General features: G+C 42.1%; 2 protein-coding genes across 6 annotated transcripts in view; both read right to left on the bottom strand.

Moving 5' to 3' along the window:
* Positions 1-14495, bottom strand: part of LOC119720094 (NACHT, LRR and PYD domains-containing protein 3-like) — a 57228-nt gene that overhangs the window by 7841 nt on the left and 34892 nt on the right. The window contains exon 5 of one of the 5 annotated variants that reach the window (XR_005270059.1): positions 13535-13616. The exons of the other annotated variants lie outside the window; for them this stretch is intronic. The gene's annotated coding sequence lies outside the window, so the exon portion shown is untranslated. Of the gene's footprint in view, positions 1-13534; positions 13617-14495 lie in introns of those variants that run through there. 5 annotated transcript variants of the gene reach the window in all.
* Positions 4944-8632, bottom strand: LOC119720096. Its single transcript, XM_038189629.1, has 3 exons — positions 8469-8632; positions 7584-7676; positions 4944-6589 (listed from the first exon to the last, which is right to left on the bottom strand). The coding sequence occupies exons 1-3, from the start codon at positions 8578-8580 to the stop codon at positions 6294-6296; spliced, it is 501 nt and encodes a 166-aa protein (XP_038045557.1). The 5' UTR covers positions 8581-8632; the 3' UTR covers positions 4944-6293.

The raw sequence follows: 14495 nt of genomic DNA, 5'->3' as shown, positions 1-14495 counted from the left end.
CAATGGGAAGCGGGACTTTAACTTATCAAACAATTCCCGGTTGCCACCAATGCACAAGTCAGTCAGTCTGCGCATCTCACCACAGCATAGGCAATAAGTTCAAAGTCTGATGGTTGGAAGTTACAATCTCCCAGGTCAAGCCAGTTTAAGTGTGTCACCTTCGCCAATTCCTTGGCACAAGCCGACTCACTCAGTGCTTTGTTAGAAGCAAGGTTCAAGGCAGTCAGTTTGGGCATGTTACCTACAGCCGAGGCAATGTGTTCAATGTCTGTCGGTGTCAAATTGCAAAATCTCAGGTCCAGCCAATTTAATTGCCTCATTTTCGGCAATTCTTTGGCCCACAACTCAGCTGATTTGCTCAATGCTTTGTTGAAAGCAAGGTCCAAGTTAGTCAGTCTGGGCATGTCACCTACAGCCGAGGCAATGTGTTCAATGTCTGTCGGTGTCAAATCGCAAAAGCTCAGGTCCAGCCAATTTAATTGCCTCATTTTCGGCAATTCCTTGGCCCACAACTCAGCTGATTTGCTCAATGCTTTGTTGAAAGCAAGGTTCAAGTTAGTCAGTCTGGGCATGTCACCTACAGCCGAGGCAATGTGTTCAATGTCTGTCGGTGTCAAATTGCAAAATCTCAGGTCCAGCCAATTTAATTGCCTCATTTTCGGCAATTCCTTGGCCCACAACTCAGCTGATTTGCTCAATGCTTTGTTGAAAGCTAGGTCCAAGTTAGTCAGTCTGGGCATGTCACCTACAGCCGAGGCAATGTGTTCAATGTCTGTCGGTGTCAAATTGCAAACTCTCAGGTCCAGCCTATCTAATTGCCCCATTTTCAGCAATTCCTTGGCCCACTTCTCAGCCGATCTGCCCAGTGCTTGGTTGCCGGCAAGGCTCAAGTATTTCAGTGTGAGAATGTGGCTTACCACAACGGAAATCATATCAATATCCTCCCATGTTAGTGAGGAATTGCTCAGGTCCAGCGTGTCTTTTTCCTTCACTCTTAACAAGTAACGGGACCACTCCTCAGTCGATACCCCAAGCGCCGGGTTGTCAGTGAGGATCAAGTCAGTCACGCTTGGCATGGCACCTACAGCCCAGGCAATGTGGTCGATGTCTCTCCATTGTAATGTACAATTACTCAGGTTCAACGTCTTTAGGTTCGTAAATCGCAACAAGTTCTCGGCCCACAAGTTAGCCGATCTGCCCAACGCTGTGTTACTGGTAAGGTTCAAGTTTGTCAGTGTGGGAATGTGGTCTAACACAACGGAAATCACATCAATATCCTCCCATGTTAGTGAGGAATTGCTCAGGTCCAGAGTGTGCTTTTGCTTTATTCTTAACAAGTAATGGGACCACTTCTCAGTCGATACCCCAAGTGCCGGGTTGTCAGTGAGGATCAAGTCAGTCAGGCTTGGCATGGCACCTAAAGCCCAGGCAATGTGCATGATATCTGTCCATCGTAATGTACAATTACTCAGGTTCAACGACTGTAGGTTCGTAAATCGCAACAAGTTCTTGGCCCACAAGTTAGCCGATCCGCCCAACGCTGTGTTGCGGGTAAGGCTCAAGTTAGTCAGTGTGGGTATGCCACTTATAGCCGAGGCAATGTGTTCAATGTCTGTCAATTGCAATGTACAATTACTCAGGTTCAACGTCTGTATGTTCGTAAATCGCAACAAGTCCTTGGCCCACAAGTCGGCTGATCCGCCCAACGCTGTGTTACCGGTAAGGTTCAAGTTAGTCAGTGTGGGAATGCGGTCTAACACAACAGAAATCGTATCGATATCTTCCCCCGTTAGTGAGGAATTGCTCAGGTCCAGCGTGTCTTTTTGCTTTACTCTTAACAAATAACGGGACCACTCCTCAGTCGATACCCCAAGCGCCGGGTTGTCAGTGAGGATCAAGTCAGTCAGGCTTGGCATGGCACCTACAGCCCAGGCAATGTGGTCGATGTCTCTCCATTGTAATGTACAATTACTCAGGTTCAATGTCTTCAGGTTCGTAAATCGCAACAAGTTCTTGGCCCACAAGTAAGCCGATCTGCCCAACGCTGTGTTACTGGTAAGGTTCAAGTTTGTCAGTGTGGGAATGTGGTCTAACACAACGGAAATCATATCAATATCCTCCCATGTTAGTGAGGAATTGCTCAGGTCCAGCGTGTGTTTTTCCTTCACTCTTAACAAGTAACGGGACCACTCCTCAGTCAATACCCCAAGCGCCGGGTTGTCAGTGAGGATCAAGTCAGTCAGGCTTGGCATGGCACCTACAGCCCAGGCAATGTGGTCGATGTCTCTCCATTGTAATGTACAATTACTCAGGTTCAACGTCTTTAGGTTCGTAAATCGCAACAAGTTCTCGGCCCACAAGTTAGCCGATCTGCCCAACGCTGTGTTACTGGTAAGGTTCAAGTTTGTCAGTGTGGGAATGTGGTCTAACACAACGGAAATCACATCAATATCCTCCCATGTTAGTGAGGAATTGCTCAGGTCCAGAGTGTGCTTTTGCTTTATTCTTAACAAGTAATGGGACCACTTCTCAGTCGATACCCCAAGTGCCGGGTTGTCAGTGAGGATCAAGTCAGTCAGGCTTGGCATGGCACCTAAAGCCCAGGCAATGTAGTCGATGTCTCTCCATTGTAATGTACAATTACTCAGGTTCAACGTCTTTAGGTTCGTAAATCGCAACAAGTTCTCGGCCCACAAGTTAGCCGATCTGCCCAACGCTGTGTTACTGGTAAGGTTCAAGTTTGTCAGTGTGGGAATGTGGTCTAACACAACGGAAATTGTATCAATATCCTCCCATGTTAGTGAGGAATTGCTCAGGTCCAGCGTGTCTTTTTGCTTTACTCTTAACAAATAATGGGACCACTTCTCAGTCGATACCCCAAGCGCCGGGTTGTCAGTGAGGATCAAGTCAGTCAGGCTTGGCATGGCACCTAAAGCCCAGGCAATGTGCATGATATCTGTCCATTGTAATGTACAATTACTCAGGTTTAACGTCTGTAGGTTCATTAATCGCAACAAGTTCTCGGCCCACAAGTTAGCCGATCCGCCCAACGCTGTGTTGCCGGTAAGGCTCAAGTTAGTCAGTGTGGGTATGCCACTTATAGCCGAGGCAATGTGTTCAATGTCTGTCAATTGCAATGTACAATTACTCAGGTTCAACGTCTGTATGTTCGTAAATCGCAACAAGTCCTTGGCCCACAAGTCGGCTGATCCGCCCAACGCTGTGTTACCGGTAAGGTTCAAGTTAGTCAGTGTGGGAATGCGGTCTAACACAACAGAAATCGTATCGATATCTTCCCCCGTTAGTAAGGAATTGCTCAGGTCCAGCGTGTCTTTTTGCTTTACTCTTAACAAATAATGGGACCACTTCTCAGTAAACATCCCAAGCCCTGGGTTGTCAGAGAGGATCAAGTCAGTCAGGCTTGGCATGGCACCTACAGCCCAGGCAATGTGGTCGATGTCTCTCCATTGTAATGTACAATTACTCAGGTTCAACGTCTTTAGGTTCGTAAATTGCAACAAGTTCTCGGCCCACAAGTTAGCCGATCTGCCCAACGCTGTGTTACTGGTAAGGTTCAAGTTTGTCAGTGTGGGAATGTGGTCTAACACAACGGAAATCGTATCAATATCCTCCCATGTTAGTGAGGAATTGCTCAGGTCCAGCGTGTCTTTTTGCTTTACTCTTAACAAATAATGGGGCCACTTCTCAGTCGATACCCCAAGCGCCGGGTTGTTAGTGAGGATCAAGTCAGTCAGGCTTGGCATGGCACCTAAAGCCCAGGCAATGTGCATGATATCTGTCCATCGTAATGTACAATTACTCAGGTTCAACGTCTGTAGGTTCATTAATCGCAACAAGTTCTTGGCCCACAAGTTAGCCGATCCGCCCAACGCTGTGTTGCCGGTAAGGCTCAAGTTAGTCAGTGTGGGTATGCCACTTATAGCCGAGGCGATGTGTTCAATGTCTGCCAATTGTAATGTACAATTACTCAGGTTCAACGTCTGTATGTTCGTAAATCGCAACAAGTCCTTGGCCCACAAGTCGGCTGATCCGCCCAACGCTGTGTTACCGGTAAGGTTCAAGTTAGTCAGTGTGGGAATGCGGTCTAACACAACAGAAATCGTATCGATATCTTCCCACGTTAGTGAGGAATTGCTCAGGTCCAGCGTGTCTTTTTGCTTTACTCTTAACAAATAATGGGACCACTTCTCAGTCGACATCCCAAGCCCCGGGTTGTCAGAGAGGATCAAGTCAGTCAGGCTTGGCATGGCACCTACAGCCCAGGCGATGTGGTCGATGTCTCTCCATTGTAATGTACAATTACTCAGGTTCAACGTCTGTATGTTCATAAATTGCAACAAATTCTCGGCCCACAAGGTAGCCGATCTGCCCAACGCTGTGTTACCGGTAAGGTTCAAGTTAGTCAGTGTGGGAATGTGGTCTAACACAACAGAAATCGTATCGATATCTTCCCATGTAAGTGAGAAATTGCTAAGGTCCAGCGTGTGCTTTTGCCGTACTCTTAACAAAAAATGGGACCATTTCTCAGTCAACACCCCAAGCGCCGGGTTGTCAGTGAGGATCAAGTCAGTCAGGTTCGGCATGTCACTGACAGACGAGGCAATGTGTTCAATGTCTGTTCCCTGTAGTTCGCACTTACTTATCTCAAGTGTGTTGAGGCTTGTCAAGTGTTTGATATGAGGGGCCCATTCTACAGCTCTACCTCCCAATGTACTGTCCCCCTTTATACAAAGATCAGTCAAGAGTTGGTGGCATTTTAGTGATGTCAGGGTTTTCTCAAGATCTCCCTCCGCTAAAGGACAACTGTAGAGGCTCAGATTCCTGACGCTTTCCATGTAACCCAGGGCAGAGGCTAAATCTCTGACCGAAGAAACGCGAGAAACCTCAATGGTTTTAACGCGTGACAGTTGTGCCTTGCGGCTGTCTGCGGACTTACAGATGATTTCAAGAAGGTACACGAGATTACGTAAATCATTATTGTTACCCACATTGATAGCTGATGAGATATGTGAGTCGCTGGTGAGACACTGTGGGGCCTTTTCTGACTGGCTTTCAAAAAAGCAATTTCGACTAATCACTTGTACTACATCTGATTGGTACCTTGGCTCATCCTTATTGAACTTACGGTTAAGTAAGTTCACGATATGGGTCATGCACCTCTTATTGTCACCACAACAAAAACGAAAGAGAAACTCATTCGAAACAACACCCTCAATTGTTGAACACAATTGAGACACATGCAACCGAAATTTGAATTTCTTCACAAACGCAAGCAATCTGGGTTTGTTCAAACTCTGCAAGTATTTCGCGGCACAATATTCCTGAATTGTCTTGTGCATGAATTGTATGCTGTTGTGAGATTTACTGTTTTTGATAACACTCTGCTGGGTAAGAATGCCCACTTTCAGTGCCAGGCGCAGCGCATTCGGTTCAAACTCATCTTCTTGAAATGAGAATTTCTGGTCAGCACGCATGAATCCACGCAACGCAGTTTTTCCTATTGCAATCAATTCTTTTGATACATCCAACGTTCTCGTTTTTGCATCCGCAGGTGTTTTCTTGTTTTTGTCTTTTCTTGTGAACATGTGCTCAACTGCCCTATTGAAGAGGCGTGAAAGTGTTTCTGGGAGTTTATTATTCTCCCTCCACAATGAGCACATAAGCATCAACAACATAGGATTTTTTGCAAAATCATGCAGCACGCGAGACAATTCAATGGTTTGGATTAGCGCATTGCCACTATCAGGATCTTTGTCACAGAATTTCCGAACGTATTCATTAACACCATCGTCTGTAAACCCCAGAACTTCCACGTGTGTGCAAGGATTTTGGACAAGTGATTTTGACATCAGTGTATCAAGATGAGAGGGGCGTGTTGATACACAGATTACACATTTCCGATACTTTGTTCTATTGAGTGCTTTTAGGATAGAACCGAATGAGTCCACGTTGAGTGTTTTGGTCATCATTTCATCAAAACCATCCAAAAGAATCAAGACCTCATTTGGGTTGGCCAGGATGAATTGATCAAGTTCATCTTTGGCTATTCCTGAATCTTCATCTAGAAGTTGATCGAAGGAATCAACAAGATCAGATTCTTGCGACAGGGCAAACATCTTTAAACGAAAGACAAGCTTAAACTCTTCAGTATTTCGCTTGCCCAGTCGTATGCAATCCTATCAAAAATGGTTGACTTCCCAACACCTCCCATGCCAACGAAAATAAGGCGTGTGATGAGTTCCCCAGTTCTTGTCCTTAAACTGAATATTTTGTCATACTCTGTGGAGTTTACAATTTCTCCTTTCTGACCCCTTTTTTCTAACAGTTTCTCCTGTAGTGACAACTGCTACCCCTTCTCGTGTTTCTAACTGTACTTTAGTGTATATATCAGCAATGTGCTTTTGGTCATTATCAACCTCATGCAACAACTGAATATAACTGCCTGTTGTTTTATAAAATTCCTTCAAAATGTTCCTAGTCTTGTTACCAACATCTTGGTAGCTAGGAGCCCTCAGCCTTGGTTCTTGGTCCGGTCTCTGACTATGCTGAGGTCTGGGTGCAGGCACTCCTATTCAGATCAAAACAAACAACATGCATTGCTTCAATAAAACATCTGAAACGGAATGAGCAGTCATTATCAACAGAGAAAACTTGTAAAGGAAATTAATGGATTTCCAGTCCGGCAGTAACGCAGTGCTCAAAATAAATCTGCCAAAAAAATAAATAATGAATGTTTTGGCTTTTGTACTGTTGCCTTATGGAGTACATTGAAGTTTTACATCGACGAAAATACATAAAGCTGGTAACAAAATACATACAAAAAGCTGGTACCTGCAAGTGTGCAAAAAACTTGATCGACCATCATTATCCCAAGGTTGACTAAGATAGTAACAACAATCTCTTGCCAATTCCTTAAACCCTAAACAAGTCATATATCGTTCCTTCAATTCATGTATAACGCAAAATTAAGATGCATCTTTAATAAGGTTCCTTTAGCCTTTTTTTCAGATATGACAAACATACTTAGGGGCGTTATTTGGCAAGTATACATCGAGGAAACAATACAGTGTATCTATAAACAAATGGACAATACATCAGTTGGTTTCTGTTTCTTACACTTAAACTTGTCACGTGTTGTCCGAGTTCAAATACTGTGAGCGGCGTAAATAAACATATTTAGTTGGATAACAGCACCCTTTGGTGATAAAAACACAGTCATAGGTGATGTTCTAGCCACCGACATTTTTTTTTAAAGTATGAATTTTACTCCAAACTTTTATCAGAAAAGTAAAGGTCGCAGGAAAAGAAAATGATAAAAAATCCAGAGTAATTATTTATAAATCGCACTGTATCAGGAAACCCTATGTAAATAGATGTACATGTACCACGCGGACATCCATCTGCAATCATCACCGCCAATAGCGATCTGACCCCATTTCACAGGTCATATTTGCGTTTTAAAGAAGTCCTTCACTTTAAAAAAAAACCAATGTTTTTTTTCCACCTAGTGCGTCACGTTGACTTGGTCTCACATTAGCTGTAATTGGTTAAGTAATGAATACCTGAAGCTTGTGTGGAAGGAATGGGTGAGGGACTTGGGCTAGATGGATTGGCATTTGGTGAAGACGTGGTGACATCCCCTTTTCCGGTAGCAGCTGAATGAAACAGACAAAAGGAAGTAACAGCTGGTGAAAAGATTATCCCACAAAAAATAACTACGATAATCACTACACTCCAAATAAGTAACATCTCAATCGTTCAATTCTGATTGAAAATCATCTTTGCCCAACAGCTCATGATCCTAACTGCGTGTGAATAATCCTTCAAATTTTGCCCAGCCATTTCGCTCATCTATTCATTTACATACAAATGGAAACTTAATGTGCGACTCAATAAAGAACTTTTTAGCCTTTTTTTTTTTTTAAAGTTTATGAGCCTTTTTTATATATGGCAGAAACACAATGCGGAGGGAGGTACAGTGTACACATTTGAAGTTTTCAATACTTTGTCAATTGAAAATGTTTGCAGATGCACAATCGGCAAATCATATACTCTCTGAAAAGTCCCGGGTCAGATTCAACCCGAATCCGGGTCAGATTTGACTTGACACTTCTCCCGAGTCAAAAATGACACTTCATCATCTCCCTCTGAGTTAATTGACCCGAGGTATTTGTCATTTTGACCCAGAAGTGTGTCAGGTCAAATCTAAATCAGACTCCGAGTAAAATCTGACCCAGGACTTTCAAGAGTGTAAGTACAACTTTGATGACAAACCACTTTGTCATTATGTAGAAGGCGAACATAATTTGACCTGACATAATTGTCATGTCAACACAGACAATTGTCATTTTGACATACCACGCACACAATGCGAAGAGACATTTATAATTTATGCAAGTAACATAATTCTTTTTTACAATGCCCAATGAGCAAAGACATGTATTTACCATTCAGAAATCCGGCAATATCTGCTCTTTCTATGTTCTTCAATGCTGTGCACAATGTGGTCCTCTGCTGTTCATTACTGGTGGACTGGGCCCGTCTCCATGTTACAAGCATTTCCAGACCCTGCCTTATGATGTCGTTTTGGTATTTCGTCTCAATAGTCTCAAGCTGTATTGTCGTAAAGCCCAGTTCCTTAACTGCCAGTGTTTATCCATGTTTTAGCAAGCCCCTCAGCGACCTTGAGCAGAGTTTTGTCATCTAAATGTGGTTCTGAACAAAATGATAACAATAGGAATACTATTTACTATGGAAATCACGCTCAATAGACCAAAAACTAATAACCAGAGTTACACTGAAACATTACCTGGGTTAATTTTACCCAAGCAAGGGTGAAAACTGCAACTACCCAAAACTGGGTTGTCTTTTAGGCCTACCCAACAGCCCAATTGTTTTGGGTTATAATTTCTGTTAAATTCAACCAAAAAGTTGTGGTCATTACAAGGCTAAATTTAATTTGGTCTTGTTTGACCACAATTAAGTTTTGGTTGAATTTAAAATTCTTACCCAAACAGTTAGGTAAAAGACAACCCAATTTGGGGTAATTGCAGTTTTCACCCTCGCTTGGGTAAAATTAACCCAGGAAATTATTCAATGTACCAGGGTTTCTGGCTGCCAACTTGCTGACCTGACGCAAAAACATTTGACCCCTCCCTCCTTAATTGACCCCAAGCATCTGGTCTAGCTCCTACTCACCTGTTGCAGCTGAGGGGGTAGGTACCTGAGCCTCCTGATGCATCGTGGTACATGTACCTGTAGGGACATCAGTCTGTTGGCTGGCTTCTTTAGATTGTGCATCCATTGTACTTTGCATCTCCTGCCCAACGAAAAAAAATCCTGTACATGTATGTCAACAATGAATGAAAAGTTGTGTCCCATTTTGCTCTTGGTAGGTAAACTTGTGAATACTTGTAAAGGAAAGACAAAACAAGGAAAGACAAAACTTAATTGTTAAAATGATCTCAGAGGGCACTAATCCTATTCACAACTGATGCAGAAAGGCTATAAAGATCGTAGAATTAAAATTGTGGTAATGTGACAAAAGAAAAACAATCACTTTCGCTGTTCACATGGAGTGCTGCCAGACTGCATATGTGACATACACGACATAAAAGAGCAAGTCTCGTAAAACTGTCCAAAGACCAAGACCAGAGTCAGTCACAACTCTTATTGACTGTCACAAATGAGATGATTACAATATACAAAATGTACAACAGCAAAACGCACTAATAGTAATAGGTAATTCAACATTTACTATAATCCATGAAACTGAAAAAAAATTAAACCATAGCAAAACTTACAGTTAAGTTCAGAGCGGGTTGATTCACAGACATCCAAGACAACACTGACGCACTGCAGCTGCTACGCCCACCGATCTCATGACCACTTGACGGAACTACATTATGCAAATTAATCTCTGGATCAATCTCCTTATATGGCATCAACTCAACCTTTACTTAGTTAATGATTCGATATCCTTAAGAGTTAATGATTCGATATTCTGTCACATGCAAGCAATTTCCTGATTTCCTCCATATGAAATAAACCATGTATTTCAATATTTTATATATCTCAATATGAAGATAATAATCATAACATAATCTTAAATTAAAAAATTTAAATGTTCAGTTTTAAATCCTGACAAATCGCGCAGCGATATCAAACCCAATATTTGTCCTAGCAATATGCACAAATACAGCGAGGTTTTCCCCAAAAGTTCTCAAGTCCACACTGAAGAGTTTTGTTTTTGGTCTGCCATGATGCAATGGTGCACCAAGTTGACGAGTCAGTGGCTGACTTATTTCCTTATCGAATGACGCGATTTCAAGTGTTTACAAGTGTTATTCTCAGCTCCACATATATTCAATGTAAATTAGTTACCCTTTGAGCCTTTAGTCAACACGGAAGTGGATAAGCCTACATACCTTGGTATAATACAACATGCAATACGGCAAGGTAGATTGAATTGCTATATATACCAGGCATGCAACTGGTAAGTCACAAAAAAAGGAAATTCAAATCTGTCCAAGACTTTGTACAGTGTTTTTCTATTTTTAATGACACAAATGGGAGGTCAAAAAGAAGAAATCAGCTGATCTGAGGAAAAGTTGCATGCCTGATACAAATTGTATCTTGTGGTATTTTAATACCGGCATTATAAGAAGCTATGCAATTCCTCGTTAGACCAAAATAATGCTGATGAATAATACTTCGGAGTAGGCCTACCTCCTGAAACTGTCACTAAATGTCTGGACCAATAATAAAGGCATCCAACATTTAATTCAGTAGCAACCATTTTAATAGCGAATCTGAGAACCTGATAAAATTGTTTAAAATATGTTGCTTAAGAAAATTACTAACCCAAATTTCATATTTCAACTGCTACGTCCTACACAAAGCCCTCATGCATTTACCAAGAATTATAGGCCGTACTAAAGTCCTCTGTTAATGCAGGATAATAAGACCTCTTTTGGAGTAATGTTTAATGTTTATACTTTTAGTTATTTTACCTAGTAAAACAGATTCCCAAAACAATTGTCCAATCCTGTTTTCTGTCGGCTGCTACACACCAAATCAAAAAAGGGGGCAAAGCCCATTTCCCCCCCCCCCCCAAAAAAAATCCTACATTTTCCAGCATTTTCCCGATTGATCATTTTTTTCGAGGGTGGACAGGGACATTTGCTCCTCCCCCCCCCCCAACCCATTAAATTAACACCAATATGTTTTTGCGCCTCATTTTCTGTTGTTGTTTTTTTTTTTTCCTTTTTTTTTTTGGCTTGTCCGGTCCCCGTTCCTATAAGGAAAAAAAATCTACTTCTAAAATTTGGGACCCGCGTAGGTAGATGACAATGACAGCATGTTGTATATCTGCAGGATTAATTTTTTGGAAAGAGGGCAGGGTTTTGATTTTTGAGGATCGGGTAAAGACAATGACTGCAACAAAGCAGATGAACATGGCGACTAGTTTTAAAAGTGGGCCCTCGCTTGTTTACAATGTACATCTTTCCAATAAACACAAGCTGGTTTGGTAGAACGTCACTGATTCGTTAATGAAGAGTGATTTAGAAGCCGACTTTTGGATTCCAAACACAATTTTGAATAACTGCAGGATTAATTTTGTGGAAAGAGGGCAGGGTTTGATATTTGAGGGATATTTGGGGTTACAAGTGAAGTCGATAAACATGAAATTGCCGAAAACAACTTGGCAATAGTGTCCAAGTAGTCTGGTTCCACATTAGAATTGTACTGTTCAGAATCTGTTGGTACTCCAGAACCAGACTAGCTTCCATACTGCACGTTGCAGTAAGTGTGTCGATTCGCACAGGCTTGTTTCAGGTAAGAAAACCAATTTTTCTTTCAATTAACTGTTCTAAATTAAAAAAAAAACAAGTCAGGTGTGTTTACAAACACAAATGCCCCGCAACGGTGACAGTTCCCATGACATAACACCACTCTTTTAACATCAACTTACATGTACCTTGGTCACATGGAACATTCATAGGTTTTATATGAATTAATCCCTAATCCCTATAATCTCAGAATAAATACATGATTTCTATTGTTTTAGCCACTGTGAACTTGACCCTTGACCTTTTGGCCCCAAATTCAATAGGCTTCTTAGGATTACCAAGAACAATCTACAAACCAAATTTGAAGTTCACATGTAAAGTATTTCTCAAGTTATCGCGCTGACAAGATTTCTATTGTTTTAGCCACTGTGAACTTGACCCTTGACCTTTTGGCCCCAAATTCAATAGGCTTCTTAGGATTACCAAGAACAATCCACAAACCAAATTTGAAGCTCACATGTAAAGTATTTCTCAAGTTATCGCGCTGACAAGATTTCTATTGTTTTAGCCACTGTGAACTTGACCCTTGACCTTTTGGCCCCAAATGCAAAAGGCTTCTTAGGATTGCCAAGAACAATTCACAAACCAAATTTGAAGTTCACATGTAAAGTATTTCTCAAGTTATCGCGCTGACATGATTTCTATTGTTTTAGCCACTGTGAACTTGACCTTTGGCCTTTTGGCCCCAAATGCAAAAGGCTTCTTAGGATTACCAAGAACAATCCACAAACCAAATTTGAAGTTCATATGTTAAGTATTTCTCAAGTTATCGCGCTGACAAGATTTCTATTGTTTAAGCCACTGTGAACTTGACCTTTGGCCTTTTGGCCCCAAATGCAAAAGGCTTCTTAGGATTACCGAGAACAATCCACAAACCAAATTTGAAGTTCATATGTTAAGTATTTCTCAAGTTATCGCGCTGACAAGATTTGTCCGGACACACACACCCACCCACCCACCCACGGAAGGACGAGGCGGAAACAGTATGCCCCTTCGGCTTCGCCGCGGGGCATAAAAATTAGGGTCAGCATAATTAGTTGCACAGTTTGGGGGAGTGACAAAACGTTTTTTAAGAATAACAAAAAAACGGAGGTGTCCTCAACTACACAAACTCCAACCACCGTGGCTTCAAATAATGCTCTTGTGGCAACCTATACAAACAATTGGCACTCAAAGTTTACCAATATAAAGGTCCCTATAATAATAATAATAATAAACCATTTTTATAAAGCGCATTTTACACAAACCCAATGCGCTGAACAATTAACAGAGAAAACACTACAGCCTGTCTAAGGCTTACCTTGCTTGATTATTGAGCACAAACCACATATCACTGGGAACCGTACATGGACGTCAGGAAACCAGACTGTGCCGTCGTGCATAAACCATCGAGTTATGGCCTCGGACGAGCTGTGCCACCCAACTTGTCATTTTCTTACACCCAAAACACGCATGAGGTCATATCGGTATGGCAGGCATGCAAAGCTGTTGTCGACCTTAAATTTCTTCAAAAACTTCCTTATGCCGGTAGGCCTATTTACATTTGAAAAACTTTACATTTGAAAAACCTGACAAGTCAAGAGAGGGCGCTCCGCACATTTATTTTAAACATATCACATCAGTCAAGAGAGGGCTCCCTATACTTACATTTCAAACGCCTGAAAAATCTTAGTAATACTGGTTAAATCCCTCCGCTCTGGTCACGATGTACGGTCTGATGAAATCATGCCTGCTTGACAAACCCTGACAACAAAAAAGAACGAAATTCATGCATTATTTTTCCCAAGAGTAGATGAGTGGCTGGACTATATCTCATGAGTTGTACCTATCACGAGTCAGTCACAAGTCACAGGGGACGACACATTACCAAGAAATGCAACTTAACTTGGGACTGGAGGACTTGTGATGGCAGGCGCAGGGTTTTCGGGGTCAAACCCCCCCCCCCCTCCCCCCCCAGTTCTGACTTGAATTTTTGTCATGGAAATATATACAAAACAAATGTGGACACCCCCCCCCCCCCCCCCTTCGACACCCCCTTAAAAAATTATACTGGTAATAATGTTCGTCTGTGCACAAAATACAGACAGAGCCAGCTGGGTTACAGGGTACGGTATTTGCACACTATTCTGTAATATACATGTACATGTATTGTTAACGATGGTCAGATTTAACAGCCCCCCCCCCCCCCCCCCCCATTGAAAGCACGGTACTAGCAGAATCCCCCTCCCATTGATTTTCTGGAGGCCAAGTGTCCGGAGGAAAACCTGTCTACATTTCAGCATTGATTTTCTGATGGAACCCCCTCCCCCCCCCCCCCCCCCCCACAGCCATATTCACATATAGTCGCCTGGGTGACTGCCAGTCCTAATGTAATTCAGACGTAGCATGAGATCATTGAGATGTTTATATTTTCACCTGGTGACTCTGTTATTGTCGCTTTTGGAACATCGGTGGGGACTGTTTCGCAGCGGTGAATGAAGTCCCTAAATTATGAAAACAACACATATCAGTGGTTAAGATGAGCAGATAAACTTTACAACGGATCCAGACAAGAGTAGATTTCTTTTATTATTCTAATATCAGAAGATCACATATATCCAACATTCAAAGACTTTTCATTGC

This window comes from Patiria miniata, unplaced genomic scaffold (assembly GCF_015706575.1).
Source record: "Patiria miniata isolate m_02_andy unplaced genomic scaffold, ASM1570657v1 HiC_scaffold_9, whole genome shotgun sequence".
Taxonomy (NCBI): Eukaryota; Metazoa; Echinodermata; class Asteroidea; order Valvatida; family Asterinidae; genus Patiria; species Patiria miniata.
Note: the sequence above shows the minus strand (reverse complement) of the source record. Positions and strands in the feature narration are given on the sequence as shown.

Coding starts and splice junctions, on each gene's coding strand:
- LOC119720096 (XM_038189629.1), bottom strand. CDS start 8,580: ATGCTTGTAACATGGAGACGGGCCCAGTCCACCAGTAATGAACAGCAG. Junction 7,677..8,468: donor TATTGCCGGATTTCTGAATG/GTAAATACATGT, acceptor TGTTTCATTCAG/CTGCTACCGGAAAAGGGGAT. Junction 6,590..7,583: donor TCCTTCCACACAAGCTTCAG/GTATTCATTACT, acceptor TGATCTGAATAG/GAGTGCCTGCACCCAGACCT.